The sequence below is a fragment of the Sus scrofa genome, chromosome 4 (assembly GCF_000003025.6).
Source record: "Sus scrofa isolate TJ Tabasco breed Duroc chromosome 4, Sscrofa11.1, whole genome shotgun sequence".
NCBI classification, from domain to species: Eukaryota; Metazoa; Chordata; class Mammalia; order Artiodactyla; family Suidae; genus Sus; species Sus scrofa.
Window position 1 is genome coordinate 42,458,315 of NC_010446.5, and position 18,315 is coordinate 42,476,629.

The window sequence follows — 18,315 nt, forward strand, 5'->3', positions numbered from 1 at the left end:
CTCCATCCTTTATCCGGACAGTTCGCAAGTGTTTTGCTGGGCGGCGCGATTAAGTGGCACTTGGTGTATTTTCCCATCTTCCTGTGCCCAGCTGGTAAAAAGAAAATAAAATAAAGGCGCCCGGGATTGAACTGTCGTTATTTTTTAAAAGGGGTCATATGACTGCGAGTTACTGATTTAGTGAAGTGGCTGCAACTCGGGGTTTGCTGCAGAGCCGCCCCCTCCCAGCGGGGGCGCTGACGTCACGGAAAAGCCCCGGCGCGGGTTGGCGGGGCTGGTTATAAACCGCGGGGCCGCGGCGACTGCGAGCGGCGGGCACCGGCGGAGGCACGGAACGTGGTAGCGCGCGAGCATCCCGCGCGGCGCCAGGGCATCACAGCGCACATCGACCCTCCGACGACTCCCACCAAGTAAGTCAGGTGGTCGGGGCGGGGGGGTTGTTGATGGGGGTGGTGGTGGGTGCTCCCGACTTCGGAGTGAGGCGGGTGGTTGGGAAAGGGGTGGGCGTTCCCAGCCCGCAGAACTTTCTAACTTGAGAAAAGAGACTTTGGAACCTGCTGTCTGCGCTGTGGTTTTCCGGTCAGGGCCAGAGTTTCAGGTGCAAAGGATGCCATTTGTCATTAGCGGGTTTCTTAGTTCAGTTCAGTAGGAGCTGACTGAGGTCACCTCCTCCGACCGTCTGTGGCCAGAGGGCGCCCACAGTGATACTTCGGCTCCTGTGGTTTGAATTCAAGCCGGCCAACGGAGGCGCTGCTTGTAAGATTAAAAAACCGACCGGTCATGGTCATCGTGGTTAGATCATCGACGCCTTGGGGTGTGGAGAGTGGGGGCGAGTGTGAGAAAGGGGCTGTCTGTGCATGTCTCCCCCTTGTTAGTAGATCTTGCTGGTTAAAATGAGAATGCTTCCACTTTATCTCAGGGAACCTGGTACTACAGACCTCCCTGCAGGGAGGGAGGGAGTCTTGAGAAGGGAAAGTTGTAGCAAAGTTGTTGAATGTCTTTTGGGAGAGTCTTTGACCTTCTCATTTGCTTCCAGAAGGAGGAAATCTGAGTTGAGTTAAAGAACTCTCTGAGTGGATGTGGTTTAATAAGAGTGAAACATTTTCTCTGCAATTTTGACAGGTCTGAACGTGAGCAGGTCATTTCTCTGCCAGAAGGACAAGGCACAGGGCTGGGGCTGGGATGTTTTGAACGTAATATCTGTGGGCAGGAGGGCAGAGCTGAGGCACAAACCTCAAACAGAAATTCTCTCCCTCTCAAATAGTAGCTTATTCAGGGAGCTAGGGAGCATCAGGGCAACTTTACTAAACATGGAAGTTCCAATGAGTGCTTGTCCAGTCCAGCCAGGGGGGGTGATGTCATTGTCACGTGTTTTCCACTGAGGCATAAAAGCCGTCTGGATGCTAGTACAGTTAAGAGCCATGTTTAGACAAGAGCAGCTAACCTGGCCAGCTGGTCCCCAGCTGCATTAACTTGTTGCTTTTCAAGCCATCTCTGGAGGCCATTGGTTCCTTCTGGCTGCCTCTGTGCCAGCTCGGAGTGGGAAATCCCAAGGCTTCCTTGAGGATGGAGGAAGCCTCAGGGCAGTGGGCAATGATCACGGTACTGTTTTCTCTTTGCAAATGACAATCTGCCTGAGGAGCTGGTAACTGACTGTGTGTGTGTGCGCGTGTGTTCAGTTGAAAGCCTTTTGGCTTTGGGGACTGCTTCATTGGTGTCCCTTGTGTTAGGGTTACTTGGGTCTCACCTCACTCACTAAAATAGCGCTGATGACTCTTGGAGCCTCCTGAGCTCTCACTTGTGCTTACAAATGCTACCATCTTGGCTGCTTTGCTCTCCAGGACCCAACGATGACTCTGAATAATGTCACCATGCGCCAGGGCACTGTGGGCATGCAGCCCCAGCAGCAGCGCTGGAGCATCCCAGCTGATGGCAGGCACCTGATGGTCCAGAAGGAGCCCTACCAGTACAGCCAGCGCAACCGTCACTCAGCTGCCCCCGAGGACCACTGCCGCCAGAGCTGGTCCTCCGACTCCACGGACTCAGTCATCTCCTCTGAGTCCGGGAACACTTACTACCGGGTGGTTCTCATAGGGGAGCAGGGGGTGGGCAAGTCCACTCTGGCCAACATCTTTGCGGGCGTGCATGACAGCCTGGACAGCGACTGTGAAGTGCTGGGAGGTAGGTGGCTCGGCCCTGGTGGGCTTCTGTAGTCAGCAGTGGTCCAGGAGGAAGAGTGAGTGGGTGGGTGATTTGTCTGCAGATTTGGAAACTGAGACTGTTCTTGGCTCTGGCTGGGGAGCTAAGGCCAGAGAAGCCCTGGCATAAGCCCTCGGGACAAGAAAATGAAAATGCTTGTAGATAGAAGCTGGTCCAAGAAGGGAATTTCTTAGGTTCCAATTCTAAAGGGACTGGGGAGACTGATCACAGAGGACCGAACTGGAGGGTCAGGATGCCACCTCTGGCTTTTGCAGGCTCTCACCTGAACCTTGCAAGAGCTCAGTGCAGACACAGCCTTTTTCCATGGTGATACCTAAAACCAAACCAATTTGAAAAACTGTTAGGATGAATTCAGTAGTTTGTTTATACCAGTATTAGAGGCTTTGGATGGTATACAGCTGTTTAAAATCTGTGTTTTAAATAGCACAATATTTTTTAACAATTGAAGTATAACAATGATGATACATACATTTGTAGAGTCTTACAGCTTTTCATGACAAATTTTCATGGTCAGTCTCATCTAAAATATTTATTATTTAAGCCTCAATTCCCCACCTGATTTGAGGTGACATAATCTCAAAAATGCACACATTCCTCAAATACATATAAAGGATAACACTGTATTCTGGGAAGTCATAAGAGGATGCTAATAGTTAATGGTTTTCATACAATGTCTTTCAACCATCACTCCTGTCTTAGACAAGGCCAGGGTCACTGTGTGTCCATATTTGCAGCTGTAGAAATGAAGGAAGAGCCTTCCAGCGCCTGCCCCAGTGGCATGGTCTGTCTGGACGCTCAGTTGCAACTCTCAGCTGAAGCACAGGCTTGCAGAGTAGGAAGATGCCTTAGTGTGACTTGGTTCTGCTCTCCACTTGATGCATCGGAACCCCACTCCTTACACACCATTGTCAGCTCATATCTCTACTCAACGTTTATTCTTCCAGTGTTGGAGGAGTTCACTGCTTCATGAGGCAGCTCCCGAACTGGCTTTAAATGATGACTCATTGAGAGAACATTGATTTCTTTCCTCCCTTCTGAAGCCTCGGGGATGATGGCTAAACAAGAATTAAGGGAGAAATAAGGTCAGCGTCTCTTTCTTTGGAAAGGCTAGGAGAAAGGGAGGAGGAACTGCCATCTAGAATGTGTATTTGCAGCGGGAGAGGCACTTTATTGGGTGCCTTATGTTTGCTACTGTTAATTTTGGTCCTTGCGTTAGAACTGTACTCATATGAGTAAGCTGAGCCTTAGGGACTTACCTGGAATCACCCTGGGGCAGGTGGGGTTTGAAGTTGGGATTTTATAAGCCTAGTTTGGTTGTGGTCTCCTTCTGCCATTAATAGGCTTGCTATATGCCAGGCACTGTGCTAGGTACTCCCCATAAGTATTTTGATAATAGCTATAAAAAGTGAACCAATTTGGTATTAATAACATCTCTATTTTACAGGCGAAGAAGTGGAAGCTTTTGAAGTCAAGTGACTTTCCCTGGGTGGAAACCTAGTTCATAGTCTGGTCAGGAGTCAAAACTAGTTATAGTTGCACCTAAATCCTACGTTCTTTCACCGTACTCGGCAGCCCCTGGCTTTAGCATCCAAGTGCTGTTAAATACTATAGCATTGGGCTGGGTGCCGGCCACATGCCTGCCTCTGTGCTAGTCTCTGGGGTCCCCAGTGATGAATGAGGTGCACTGTTTATATCCTCTAAGGAAGGATCTAAGTGTCAGTGGCTGTAATTCTGGGCAGGGGGAAATTAATGGATACCTTAAGAAGTAGCAACAAAGTACTTTGGGGATTGATAGAAAGAAGAGATCCATTGAGAATTTTTGTTTGTTTCTGTAAGAGGAAGGAATTAAAAAAGTTAGTGAATAGCAGACTTTCAAAAATCTTTGTCCATCTATCACAGGCATAGATATGGGTGGTATCCCCATAGGCATAGAGTACTAAGAAGATCGACCCAGCCCTGAAATTTGGGAAGGCAGGCTTCTATATTTGGCAAGCCTCTTCGTTTAATAGGGAGGTGAAGCGGTTGGTATGGAGAACCCTTTCCTTATCTTTTCAAACAGAGACTCTTGACAACAAGAAGTTTCTGGGGTGACTCATCCTACCTTATGTGGCCTATTTGAGTAACTTAATTTATGCTGTCTAGGATTATACCCCTACTTTAGGTGGCCATTGGAATCACTAGTTGGCTTTAGGTTTTCCAAGAGGAGAGTTTTTCAAGGCACTTCCCTGCATTGTTTTGTTTTTGTTTTTTCCCAGCATTAACCGTAAAAAAACTACCCATAACTCTCACCATTATTTCTTGAAATAAAGATGGATGTTGTTAAGATTATGTGGCAATAATCTTATGACTCTCTGTACACATTTAATGTTGTTCATTTATTCATTCATCCATCCATCCGTCAATCCATCCATCCATCCATCCATCCATTCCTCAACAGTTACTGAACACATACTATGGAGCTTAATGAGATATTATGAGGATACACAAAGAGTCATGGGGCTTCTTCCTTAAAGGTACTTACAGTATATGCAATAGAGATCAGCTGTACCCAACTGTAAATCAAGACAGGGTGTGACAAATGTCTTCACAGAGGTACAATGGCAGTGCTGTGGGAATTCACAGGAGAAAATGAATATTACTTCTGGCTGTGGAAATCAGAAAAGGGTTCATGGAAGAGGTGGTCTCTGAGTGGAACCCTAAAGATAGCTAGGATTTGGAATCCCTGAGGTAGGTGGGAAGGCACCACATATGTGCACGGAAAGTTCTGGAGAGAACACTGGTGATGTGGGTTTGGACCCTGGCTTTGACAATGACTTAGTGGGCTGTTCTTGGATAAGATACCTATAGCTTGTCCTAAGGTACCCCCTCCAGCTTCCTCATTAGTAAAAGAGGGACAGTCCCTACTTTCTGGGGTAGAGGAGGATTAGAGGAAATAGCATAGTGCCTGACACAGAGTAAGTGGCCAATGAGCAAACGTTAGAGCTCATTGTGAATCTGTTGTTTCCTTTCCTTGGGCTTATCTTCCACAGTGGGCCCTTTCATTGCTTGAAATCCTCATCCACTTTGGTCCTTCTTGGCTGGGGCCCTCTGAGACATGCAGAGGAGATGTGAGCCACTGGAGGAGAGGTCAGTCTTCCTGAGCAAGGCTTTCCTTCCAGGGTTCCTTGGGATCCCTTGGGCTCTGAAGGCTGAAAGCAGTTGAGTTTCAGGGGAGAGGAATGCCGGGACCTCTCAAGGTGGGGGTCACTTGAGGAAAGCCACCTCAAGGTGCGAGAGTCCAGGGAAAGTGGCTTCTGATCACAATCACCCAGTTCTAGAAAAACCATCCCATGCCATCAGGATGATCCATCTTGTGAGACAGAGGGTGAGTTCTCACCCCATGCTTTCCTGGAAAGCACTGGAAAAAAAAAAAAAAGGAAAAGAATACTTCCCCAGATCAGGTTACTCAACAGCTTTACAAGCCAATAGGCCTGAACCCTTCTCCACATGTCATAGCCCAGGGAAGTTTCAAAGGGCTCTTCTCAAATTCCTCGTTCTTCCATTTTCCCTCTTTGTACTGGATTAGCACTGGAAAAGCCTGAAAGGTGAGTGACTAAGGGAGGAAGAGAAACTAGAACTTTGGTTACTAGCAGGTGCCGTCCTGGTGGCAGAAGATGGTCAGGCCGGAGGCTTTGTATATTTGAGGAATCCTTTGGGCCTGTAGCCAGAGGTGATGTATAAAGCCAGGTGCAGGGCAGAGGCACAAAGCAGGGCGGAGATGTATTGTTTTAGGCTCTTGGGTTTCCAACACTAACTTTCAGGCAGAGGTGAGTCCAGACAGTGTGATCCTGTCAGGAACCTTCCAGAACCGCAAGGCAGTTTGGCTCTGCTTTTGCAGCTAGAATCTTTAGTCCACTTTTTCTCTAGACTTCTTCTGATACCTCTTGATCCAAGAGAAAATTTGAGTTTGCATTTTCCCTAAGCTGTTGAAATATGGTATATTCCTATGGGAACTCCTGGGGACTCAAGTGAATCCCTAGTGCCTGCTTTAGGGTGGTAGGCGATGGGCTGAGGGCTGAGAAAGTGCTTTTTTGAGGTTTCTGAATGCAGGAAGGGAGAGAAGGGAAAAACTCTGAAGCAGTAAGCGGCAGTCAACCCCCCACCCCTGTTGTGCTGCTCAGGCTTTGGTGGTTTACGTTTGGTCCTGTCAATTTATCTGTTGAGGTCTTCCTTTACTCTTCAGGAAGACAAATTATGCATCTTCCGCTCTGAGCCCATCCACGATGCATGCCCTCATGGCAAACACCGTGGAATAACAGATTTTAAATCCCTAAGCAGAAAACAGTTACTATTGTTTAGAAGAATGGTACCTAAAGAGGTGGGTAAACTGACAGAAAGACAGAGCAACCCCTGGCTGATTGTCTTCCCATTTGTCCGTGTTTAACTCTCCTGATCCAAATTCTTAGATGAGCAAACGTTAAACCAGGAGCATTTTTTTTTTTTTAAATAAACCTGTCACTGTTTTAAAACAGAAATGTTCTGGTTCCTCCAAAATAGTGCTCTTAAGCTAACATTTACCTATAATAGTTTCATCTGAAAAAGTGATGATAACGACTGACATTGATTGCATTTCTACTTTGTGCCCAAGCTTAATATATATAATGGTCACACAGCCCTAAGGCATGGGTACTGTCATCAGTCTCGTTTCACAGATGAAGAAGGTGGGGCCAGAGACCTTACGTAATCAGTCCAGAGCCCAATAGTTAATAAGAACTGACCCCTGGATTTGAATCCTGGCTTGCTTGTGCTCACAGCCACAATGCTGTATTTATCATTCATTCATTTGATAAGTGTTTACGGAGCACCCGCATTCTATCAGGCATTGGCTCGGGTGCTGGAGATACGGTAGTAAATATTACAGATGCAGATGTCTGTCCTAACAGTCAGGGGGAGGGGGCGAGAGGGACAGACAATAATAAAATAAGTAAGTTAAATGATTCATGTTCTTTTGGCACTCAGCACGATGAAGAAAAATAAAACAGGGAAGGGAGGAAAGAGTATTGATAGGGGAGGGTGATGGAATTTAAATAGATGGTCAGAGAACACATTCTTCAGAAAGAGGTAAGGGAATAAGCTTTTGGGTGTTAGAACAGATTCTAGGTGAAAGGAACAGCAAGAAAAGTGATTTAAAAAAAAAAAAATCTCTGGGAATTCCTGTTGTGGCTCAGTGGTAATGAACCCCTGTAGTATCCATGAAGATGCAGGTTCCATCCCTGGCCTCACTCAGGGGGTTAATGATCCAGCATTGCCGTGAGCTGTGGTGTAGGTTGCAGACGAAGCTCAGATCTGGTGTTGCTGTGGCTGTGGTCTAGGCCAGCAGCTAGAGCTCTGATTTGATCCCTAGCCTGGGAACGTCCATATGCCTCAAGTGCAGCCCTAAAATGCCAAGAAAAAAAAATCATTATGAAGATCATAATTTTCAAATGATGAAATTCAAAATAGGAAACCTCATTGTGAAAACAGAGCGGGTATGAGCTCAGTTGTGTGGAGTTAGTGGGAATTCCTCTTGCAAAAATCCCAGTTAACTCACTTAATCCTCTCTCTTCCCCTCTCCCACCGATTTTTCTGGCCTGGAGCTACCCTGGCCCATTTTACTGCATTACCCTTTCACTATACTCAATCTGGGCTCCAGTGCAAGGAGGAAAGTTTCTATTACCGAGTAGAGCTGGAGGCTGCACTTCTGGTCTACTTGAGATGGGAAAACAAGCCCATTTATTCCTATGGAACTGGTTTTTTTTTTTTTTTTTTTTTAATGAAGAGAACTCCAAGATAGGAGTAACCTCAAGATTTTTTCCCTTACACATCTCAAAAGAGGAGAAATGTCTCTGAGCTGAAAACTCCTGAAATTGCCAGTGAATGTTTGGCAGTCACCCCCCTGAAAGGCGCAGTGGCTTTCGATGTAAGGCTTCTGAGTGGGGCTTACAGTTCTGCTGGGCAGTCAGTGTTTTCTGATGACAGCAGCCCTGGAATCTGAGTCAAAAACGCTGAAGTGGGAGTTCCCATCGTGGCGCAGGGGTTAACGAATCCGACTAGGAACCATGAGGTTGTGGGTTCGATCCCTGCCCTTGCTCAGTGGGTTAACGATCCGGTGTTGCCATGAGCTGTGGTGTAGGTTGCAGACACGGCTCAGATCCTGCATTGCTGTGGCTCTGGCATAAGCCGGCAGCTATAGCTCCGATTTGACCTGGGAACCTCCATATGCCGTGGAAGCGGCCCAAGAAATAGCTTAAAGACATTAAAAAAAAAAAAAAAAAAAAAAAAAAAAGGCGCTACAGTGAGTTTATCCTCCATATGCCGTGGGAACCTCCATATGCCGTGGAAGCGGCCCAAGAAATAGCTTAAAGACATAAAAAAAAAAAAAAAAAAAAAAAAAAAAAGGCGCTACAGTGAGTTTATCCTCCTAAATAGTTTTCCTATATGAAAGATATAGGAATGATGAAAAAGGAATCCTTTCATTTCAGGTGTTTAATGATACATGTTCCAAAGATGAAGTTCTTCTGCTTAGTAGATATTGGAGGAATATATGTAGAATGTTGTTGAAGGTGACTCAAAAATAATTTGTCTTAGAGGTCCCACTGTGGGCCAGTGGATTAAGAATCTGACTGCAGTGGCTTGGGTCACTGCAGAGGCACAGGTTTGATTCCTGGCCTAGCACAGGTGGGTTAAAGGATCTGGCATTGGATTCAGTCCCTGGCCTGGGAACTTCCATATGCCAAGAGTTCGGCCATTAAAAAAAAATTGCCTTTGTGAACTTTTACATATTTTACTTTGTATATGTACATAATTAATTGCATATTTAGAAAGTTTATAGCATCAATTTCTACATGGCCGTCTTATATAAAAGTGTTTAGCTGACCTTAATATTACTGTTCTTTCTTTTCCAGAAGATACATATGAACGAACACTGATTGTTGATGGGGAAAGTGCAACAATTATACTCCTGGACATGTGGGAAAATAAGGTATGCAGAACCTGTAAGTTCCTTCAAGGCTTGCCTTCCACCAGGCGGTTTGGTGCAAGGGTGACATTGTCCTTTGTGGGCAGTTCCAGATGAGTTGAACTCATTTTCTTGATTAAAAGCATTGACTTCTAAAGAATGAAACTGTTCTAAGGAACAAGTTGTTCATAAATGAGCTTTGAATACCAAGCAAGTTGCAGTGATTTGCCCTTCTATTCAGAAATACCAAAAAGTCAATTTGTTGTAGGGAAAGTGCCAATAAGTATGGATGATCATTTTAAACTGTGTAAAACCGTATTATACGACCTTGATACTCTCCATCCTAGTTTTCAGCATGTGCTTTGTAGAGATCTGGGGCTTTTGAGCATATACGTTAGATTTTCTGTTTATCGAGAACCTTCTGATGCTGATGAAGGAATTCTTGATTTCATCGGTTGGAAGAGGCGAAAGAGTTTTTTGAAAGCCAGGAAAGGCTCATTTGGGGTAGTTTAAATAAAGTTGGAAATACTGTTTGGCAGAGTCATTGTATAATTTATCAACTCAAGCTGTGAAAGGAGTCAGAAAGTAAAACTTCTTGGCATCCGTACCCCATGAGCCAGCAGTCTTTGTAGCCACAGACATCTTGTAGGCATGGAAGACCAATGCCTTTTGGGGAGTCGGAATGAATTTTCTTTCTTTCTCATATCAGCAAGGATACTTTAGGATACACGCATGGTTTCTTTCAAACGGACACCTCATTTACCAGCTCATCTGAACTCAATGGGAGTTCTTCTCATTTCATTAGGGGGAGAACGAGTGGCTCCAAGACCACTGCATGCAAGTCGGGGATGCCTACCTGATTGTCTACTCCATCACGGACCGCGCCAGCTTCGAGAAGGCGTCTGAGCTGCGAATCCAGCTCCGCAGGGCCCGGCAGACAGAGGACATTCCTATAATCTTGGTTGGCAACAAAAGTGACCTGGTACGGTGCCGGGAAGTGTCTGTATCAGGTGAGAGGAGTGGTGCCAGTTACCACAGACACTATCTCTGGGTCTTGGGTATTTTCCTTTAAACAGTTGCTCTTCCCTTCCTCTTACACAAAGCTGGAACCAGGGACTCTTAAGATGCCACGTGGAGTTTTACGCACACTCGAAGACACCCACATTCCCAATAGATCATCTGGTCTACCTGCAGGATTTCAGTCTCTCCATCCCCAAGCTTTCCCTGGAATTCTTTTAGAGAAGAGGTCATACTCGGGTTTACTGGCAGTTCCCAGCCCTTTTTTCTCATCCTCTCTATTCTCCAGGGACATCTCTCAAGAGTCCCAGGAAGTGAAAGTAGCACCTTCATGCAAGAAGGATGGGAACTTTGATTTCAAGAAACTATTGAGATTAAGAATTCTACTCTGGCTGCCTCTGATTCCTGTAGACCCTAGAAACACCCTTCCAGCCCCTACCCTTTGCTTCCTGAATAACCTTAACCTTAACTTTCCAGTTAAGGTGCCAGTCCAATGGCATCACATATACTTTGTCGTATTTAGTTCAGGCATGATTCCTATTTGTTGAGTTGGCACCCAGTGCCTTTGGGGCCCTTAAAATCTTAATTTTTTTTTTTGTCTTTTCGTCTTTTCTGGGGCCACACTCACTGCACATGGAGGTTCCCAGGCTAGGAGTCGAATCAGAGCTGTAGCCGCCGGCCTACACCAGAGCCACAGCAACGTGAGATTGAGTAGAGTCTGGAACCTACACCACAGCTCACGGCAACGCTGTATCCTTAACCCACTGAGCGGAGCCAGGGATCAAACCCGCAACCTCGTCGTGGTTCCTAGTCAGATTCGTTAACCACTGAGCCATGACAGGAACTCCCTAGGGGCTCTTAAAATTTTATTGGCCTAATTCAAATTTGGTACAAGGGTGAAAAAACAAAATACTGCATTGCCAGGCTCCGCCCAGGAGAAAAGAATGCTGTTAAAGACTAAACAGACCCAGCCAGCTTGGGAATGTCTTACTCTTAGGAAATGACTGTCTGCAGGAGTCATTTTTTCCAAAACCAAACTTGGACACCTGGTCATTGAACACAATGGAGCATTTGAAATTGAGACTGTTTCAGAAAAGCTTTTTTTTGTATCATTCGCCATAATTACACTGTACATGTGTGAAGATCCTCAAAATTTTTCAAAATAACTCATGAAAGCTTAAATAGTTTTTTTTTTAAGTAGGATTCTTTTTGTTTCTTTATTCATTTTTTAAACTTCTATTGAAGTAGAGTTGATTTACAATACTGTGATCATTTCTGCTGTACAGCAAAGTGACTCAGTTATATGTGTACACACATCCTTATTTTCAATTCAGAAAACTGAGTCAAGAGAAAGTTCTCTTAACTTGAGAGTGAAGCGGGTCTGGACTCAGATCCTCCACTTACAGGTTATATGAACTCCCTCAAGTTTTTAAAGGACCCCCCCCCCCCATCATCTACTGGAAAGGGATAATGTGTTTTTAAAGATAGTTGGGAATGTCTAAAAAATGTTTATACAAGATCCTTCTGTATAGCACAGGGAACTATATTCAATATCCTCTGATAAACCATAATGTATATATTCTTTTTCATATTCGTTTCCATATGTATATATAGGTATGAATCACTTTGCTCTACGGCAGAAATCAACACATTGTAAATCAACTACATTTCAGTAACGCTACAAAAAAATGTTTATGAAGTATTTAACCCAGTTCCTGGCACATAGTAAGCGCAATAAATTAAGGCTATGGCTTTTAGTATTGGATGGAATTTGACAATATTTGATGTAATTGGACCTTCACACAGGGTTTGGCAGGCCAGATCTAAAGCCCATCTCTCCTGCTTCTGGCAATCTTCCTGTGAGATTCTGCTGTTTAAGCTCCAGGAGGACACGGGTCCCAGGGGCCTCCGTATCCATTGCATGTGTGATGGACTTAGCATTACCTTGAGGACCATTTAAAAAGAGGATTCATCCAGCTTGGCTGTGTGTGTGTGGGGGGGGATGCTATTCTGCAGCCCCTCTGACTTTCTCCTCCCCACCCCACCCCCAACCAGAAGGCAGAGCGTGTGCTGTGGTGTTCGACTGCAAGTTCATTGAGACCTCAGCGGCTGTCCAGCACAACGTCAAGGAGCTGTTTGAGGGCATCGTGCGGCAGGTCCGACTCCGGCGGGACAGCAAGGAGAAAAACGAGCGGCGACTGGCCTATCAGAAGAGGAGGGAGAGCATCCCCAGGAAAGCCAGACGCTTCTGGGGCAAGATCGTGGCCAAAAACAACAAGAACATGGCCTTCAAGCTCAAGTCCAAATCCTGCCATGACCTCTCTGTGCTCTAGGTACCCAGAGTCACCCAGATGTCCCCCGATGGACGTCACTGAAGGCCATTGGGACCCATAATCTATATTAGATTGGATTCTTAAGTAGTGTAAGATGTGGCTTCCCCTGTTGTAGCTGGGAACTAACATGTTCGCTGGTGGGCAACATTAATGCATGGGAAATGAAAGATCTTTGTAAAGAGTCAGTATTTATTTACATGAAAAGCCTGACCTTTGCTACATGGACACCCGAGACTCGAGAGAGCGTGGTTGGTGTTCACATGTGTTTCCTCTCTCCTTTGGTTTGTAGAGGATGAGTGCCTAGGCAAGAACTTTTTCTTATTAAGATGTTGCCCGGTGTTCTGATATGTGACTCTGAGGCCAATCAGTGGGTCATAGATATAGGAAGGCTGTCAAAGGAATTTTTCAAAGGAGGGAGAACTTCTTTCTCTGTACCTTGTATTCGTGGAGCTAGGATTGCCCGACGGGGCTCATCACAATCATGACTATGATGCTCCATGAAGCTGTGAAAAGAAATGATGGACTTGCTGGAAACTAAAGCTTAGCAAACAGTTTTTTGTTCAATGCCCACAGTGGGGGATCCAGAAATTTGTAGAATTGGGAACTGATACCTGTACCACTAATGGGTTCAAAAATTCTCTCTTTACGACTGTGTCTTATAATTTTTTATTTAGGGGAAAATTATTTTAGCCAAATTCTATTGCATCAAACCACCTTTTGTGTTTCATTATTTTTCAAATCATAAGGGCATCATAAAAATATTTTTAAAATCTGAATTATTGAGAACCTGGAGCGCACAATGCAAAGTTTTTGAATATAATCGAAGGTCTGAATTTTTATAAAACATGAGACATAATACTTCCAATACTTTGGGTTGACCCTTGTATACCACAGCTTTGCTCTATTTATTATTATTTTGCAAAATAACAACCATTTTAACATTTGATAAAGCATATTTATGAACATATTTCTTAATGAGAAAAATGCTCATTTTATTACCATTTTCTATCTTTTTCAGAATATGCAAGTTTTTATCTATATGTCTTCTAATAAAAGAAATAAAATATTTGAAAAAAAGGCATTTCTAAATGTTTTTTCCTTCCCTACAAGGTGATTATGAATATTTTGCTATAGCTTCTAGAGAAAGCACATTATAAAGAAACACACTTATTGTATTTCTTCACTTCACTGGTGGAAGCCCAGTTATTATCTGGTGGGTTTTTTTTTTTTTTTTTCGCTCTTTATGGCTGCACCCGCAGCATGTGGAGGTTCCCAGGCTAGGGGTCAAATCAGAGCTGTAGCTGCCAGCCTAAACCACAGCTGTAGCAACGCCAGATCTGAGCTGTGTCTGCCAACTTCATCACAGCTCATGGCAATGCCGGATCCTTAACCCACTGAGTGAGGCCAGGGATTGAACCCGCAACCTCATGGTTCCTGGTCAGATTCATTTCCACTGCGCCATGATGGGAATGCCAGTGATTGTCTGTTTTAAAGAGTATCCCTGACATCTCTCTTTTGGAATGCAATTCGCAATAATGCAAAGTGATTTTTGGCTGATATAATTTGGAAGTATTTGGGATCCTGTAAATGCTATGTTACAGTAAAAGTGAGTTTGACTTTCATTTTGGTCTTGCAAATACCTGGCTCAGCAGATGGGCCTTGCTTTGCTCCCCAGAGGCTCTTGGTCCTAAGTACTAGAGGAAATTATAAAGGATTAGGGGTGGGGGGAAAGGAAACAGGTGATTTTCAGCCTGAGATCTAGCCAGGCAAGGCCTTAACTGCATTCTGTCCCTGACATAATTCAGCTGGACATTAATCACGTGGCTGCCATCCAATGGTCACATGTCATCTTTCTGCTGGAGTGAGACTTCGTGGTGCTCCTCATTCACCTCTCTGACCCCCACACGCACCCTCTTTCACTCTCGCTGCTAACGGTGACAGTCATGGGACCTTGCATGGTGTCCGGAGCGTCACAGTTTTACAGGATGTCTCTGCTCAGTGTTATTGGCCCTTTCTCCTGCCTTTTCCAAGTTGAGAGCAAAGGTTCCTGTCTCTGCACTTTGCATCTTTGAATTGCTCAAGGAAACAGTACAGGGAAGTGATCAGAGTATAAAGATTCAGGTAGCCCAGGCCCAGGCTGAATCTTGGCTGAGCCATTTAACATCAGTGTGACTTTGGAGACGTTAAAGGGTAAAGCTTCTAAACCATGACTATTTTTTTTTTTTTTATCTGTAAGTGAGATTGCTAATAATACCCACCTTGTAAGATTGTGAGATGAACATCTTTCAGTCTGTCATACTGTAAAGAGCTCAGGAGATGGCACTTTTCATTGTCACACATCTTCCACTTTCCATAAATAAGTTTTCTGTGTCTGTCTCCCCCAACTGGAATGGAAAATCCTTAAAATCAGAGACCATTACTGCTTTTCTTTTTCATCTCTTTACTCTCATCAGTGACGTTCCCTGCATATGTTAAAGCTTTTTATATTCTTTCTTCTTGAATAGATACTCCCAGTGGCCCCATGAGACTGACAGTCCATTTTATAGGCAAAAAGGGCTGGGGGTGGGGGGTTAAGTGACTTGTCCCAGTTCGTTCAGATGTGCAGTGTCTGGGCTAGAACTGGTGTCCAGATAGGATTCATTTGTATCTTCTAGAATCCCAGCCCGTTTCCTATACACTCAGCTCATGGACCATCACCCCTCCCTCCTCATACACCACATACACCACACCACGTCCCCCCCACGCACACTGCACACCATGCACACACATCCCGCATATACCACACTAAAAACACACACAGCACATACGAACACAGCACACACATATCCCACTCCACACATACCACATATATCCCTTACACACCTCACACACAGACATATATTCTTTTTTTTTTCTTTGCTTTTTAGGGCCACACTTGTGGCATGTGGAGATTCTCAGACTAGGGGTCAAATTGGAGGTGTACCTGCCGGTCTGTGCCACAGCCACAGCCACAGCCACAGCCATGTAGGATCCAAGCCACATCTGCAACCTACACCACAGGTCGCAGCAATGCCGGATCCTTAACTCACTGAACGAGGCCAGGCATCAAACCCACAACCTCATGGTTCCTCGTGGGATTCGTTAACCACTGAGCCATGAAGGAAATGCCCACATATTCTTTATTTACCCTTTTCTTTGTTCTCCCAGATTCAACCTTCTTCCTCACTTATTTCAGACCTTCCCAGACAAATGGCCAACAGCTCCCAAGCCTCCTAACTGTTGGGGCCTGCTCAGATTGTCACCCCAGGCCTCCCTCAGCTTGATCCAGGCAGATGGTGCAAGTTGCCTTTCCGTCTGAGTGGTATCTTGGTTCAGGGCTGCAGCTTGAGTTAGACAGATCTGGGTTTCACTCTGTTTTCATCACTTGCAGATGCGTGATCAGGGGAACTTTCTTATCCTCTCAGCCTCAGTTTTCCCATCTGTGACATGGTAACAGTAACATCTACTTCATAGGGTGGTGAGGTCTGCAAAAGTTTTCACCCTAAGAGAACTCAGACTACCTCTGCTCCAACACAATGTTCACATCTTCATTCACTCACACCTTCTTCAGACCTTACTGGACACACAGGCACCATTGGGTGCTGGGAATAAAATGATGACTAGGACATTATCCTGTTCCTCTGAAGCTTTGAGAGAGTAAATCTGACTCTCTGGAAAAGTCAAAGAAGGTGTCATTAGAGAGAGGAAGAAAATGAACAAACCGGGAGGATTATACTTGGAAGGTGCTGGATTTGCTGCCATTAGGTAAAATGCAAATGAAGGAAAAATGTCATTAAAGTGACTGGGTTTGATGTGGAAAAATAATTTGGGTTATCTAAAAACATTCCATTTGGGGGATGTGGGAACATTGGAGAAAAGTCGGCTTTTACGCGTCCTACTTTTTTTTTTTTTTTTTTTTTTTTGGCTGCACCCACAGCACATGGAAGTTCCTGGGCCAGGGATTGAACCCACGCCACAGCAGTGACCTGAGCTGCTGCAATGACAAGGCTGGATCACCAATCTGTTGCGTCACAAGGGAACTCCCAAGCATCCTACATTTTTTGCTCAATAATACATGATCTACTCAATGCAGGGAATGAGGTAGACAATTATGAATTTACTTGGCCAAATCCATGGAGGTCCTGTTTGTGAGCGTGCTGTGGAGAATACACTGCGGGAAAAAGTAGTCTTGCCTTTAAGAAGCTTATGATATATTTTCAACATATAGGTGGGAATGAGGACAACTGCCCAAAACCCTGGAATATGATGTAGAAGATAGAAAGGGCTCACAGAGACATGTGAAGTGAGGCTATTGGAGATGCGATGAGGGAAAGAATTCCTTGCTTGGCTGGTGCTAGCATGGAATGCTTCTCGGAGAAAGTGGCATCAAACTTGATCTTGAAGACTACTTAAGATTTTCACAAGCAGGGTCCGTTAAAGGAAAGAAAAAGGGAAAGGTTGATCTATGTAAAGAAAGTAACATGAGCAAGGGCAGAGAAAAAATCTGCTGAGAAAAATGAGAAATCCTAGAGTTCCCACTGGGGCTCAGTGGGTTAAGAACACAACTGCTACCCATGAAGATGCAGGTTGGATCCCTGGTCTCACTCAGTGGGTTGAGGATCTTGTTTTGCTGTGAGCTGCAGCGTAGGTCAGTTGCAGACATGGCTTAGATCTAGCCTTGCTTTGGCTCTGGTGAAGGCAGGCAGCTGCAGCTCCAACATGACCCCTAGCCTGGGAACTTCCATATGCCTCAGGTGTGGCAGCAAAAAGAAAAAAAAAAATTAAGAAAAAGAAGAGAAGTCCAATTTGGCCAGGAGATTTCTAGAAGGTGGTTAAGTGACAGGTTGGATTTTGTTCCCTCCAAATCCATGTCTACCTCAAAATATAACCTTATTGGATATAGAGTCTTTGGGGGTGCACTTAGTTAAGGATCCTGAGATGAAATCATTCTGGATTTATGGTGGGTCTTCAATCCAATGACTGATGCCTGACTTATTTATTTGTTTATTTGCTTTTTAGAGCCACCGTTGCAGCATGTGGAAGTTCCACCACCACAGCCACCGCAATGCCAGATCCAAGCCACATCTGCCACCTATGTATTTTTATTTTCTTTTCTTTTTCAGCCACCCCTGTGGCATATGGAAATTCCTGGGCCAGGGATCAACTTTGAGCAGCAGTTGTGCCCTGCGCTGCAGTTGCAGCCAACGCTGGATCCTTAGCCCACTGCACAGGCATGGGGATGGAACCCTTGTTGCCACAGAGACAACACCAGGTCCTTAAACCGCTGCACCACAGCGGGAACTCTGAATGACCCATGCCTTTACAGGAGAAAACAGAGGGAGAGAGATCTGACTCAGTGGGTTAAGAACCCAACCACTATCCATGAAGTAGCAACATAGCACTTCAGAGTAGGAAGTGTCGCAGAGATACGTAGGGAGGGAGCAATGTGAAGATGGAGACAGAGATAGAGGGATGCAGCTGCCAGAGAGGGATACCTAGGAAGATCTGGGACCCCCAGAAGCTGCAGAGGGAAGAAAGAATTCTCCCCTAAAACCCTCTGAGGGAGTATGGCTCTGTCGACCTCATGATTTTAGATTTTTAGCCTCCGGAATGGCAATAGAACACATTTCCATTGTTTTAAGCCCCCAAGTAGATGGTAACATCAGCAACCCCAGGAAATGAAATACTTCAGGTTATTTGGGGTCAACTTAGCCTCCATAAGCCTCAATTTCTTCATCTGAAAAACAAGGA

General features: G+C 45.0%; 1 protein-coding gene and 1 long non-coding RNA gene across 3 annotated transcripts; both read left to right on the forward strand.

Annotated features, from left to right (window-relative positions):
• Positions 277-13,627, forward strand: GEM (GTP binding protein overexpressed in skeletal muscle). Of its 2 annotated transcripts, none has more exons than XM_001926976.7 (5): positions 277-410; positions 1,842-2,181; positions 9,144-9,220; positions 10,002-10,206; positions 12,269-13,627. In XM_001926976.7, exons 2-5 carry the CDS (start codon positions 1,851-1,853, stop codon positions 12,544-12,546), a joined length of 891 nt encoding a protein of 296 aa, XP_001927011.3. In that variant the 5' UTR covers positions 277-410; positions 1,842-1,850; the 3' UTR covers positions 12,547-13,627. The 2 variants fall into 2 exon arrangements, with proteins under 2 accessions (XP_001927011.3, XP_005663022.1); XM_005662965.3 differs by lacking the exon at positions 277-410 and adding an exon at positions 524-1,602.
• Positions 2,188-7,400, forward strand: LOC106510023. Its single transcript, XR_001308124.2, has 2 exons — positions 2,188-3,302; positions 3,665-7,400. It is a non-coding gene; the product is annotated as an uncharacterized LOC106510023 (long non-coding RNA).

Bases quoted from the DNA above. Each gene is read 5' to 3' on its own strand.
- GEM (XM_005662965.3), top strand. From the start codon at position 1,567: ATGGAGGAAGCCTCAGGGCAGTGGGCAATGATCACG. The intron at 2,182-9,143 runs GTAGGTGGCTCG...TTTCTTTTCCAG, and splicing joins CGACTGTGAAGTGCTGGGAG to AAGATACATATGAACGAACA. The intron at 10,207-12,268 runs GTGAGAGGAGTG...ACCCCCAACCAG, and splicing joins CCGGGAAGTGTCTGTATCAG to AAGGCAGAGCGTGTGCTGTG.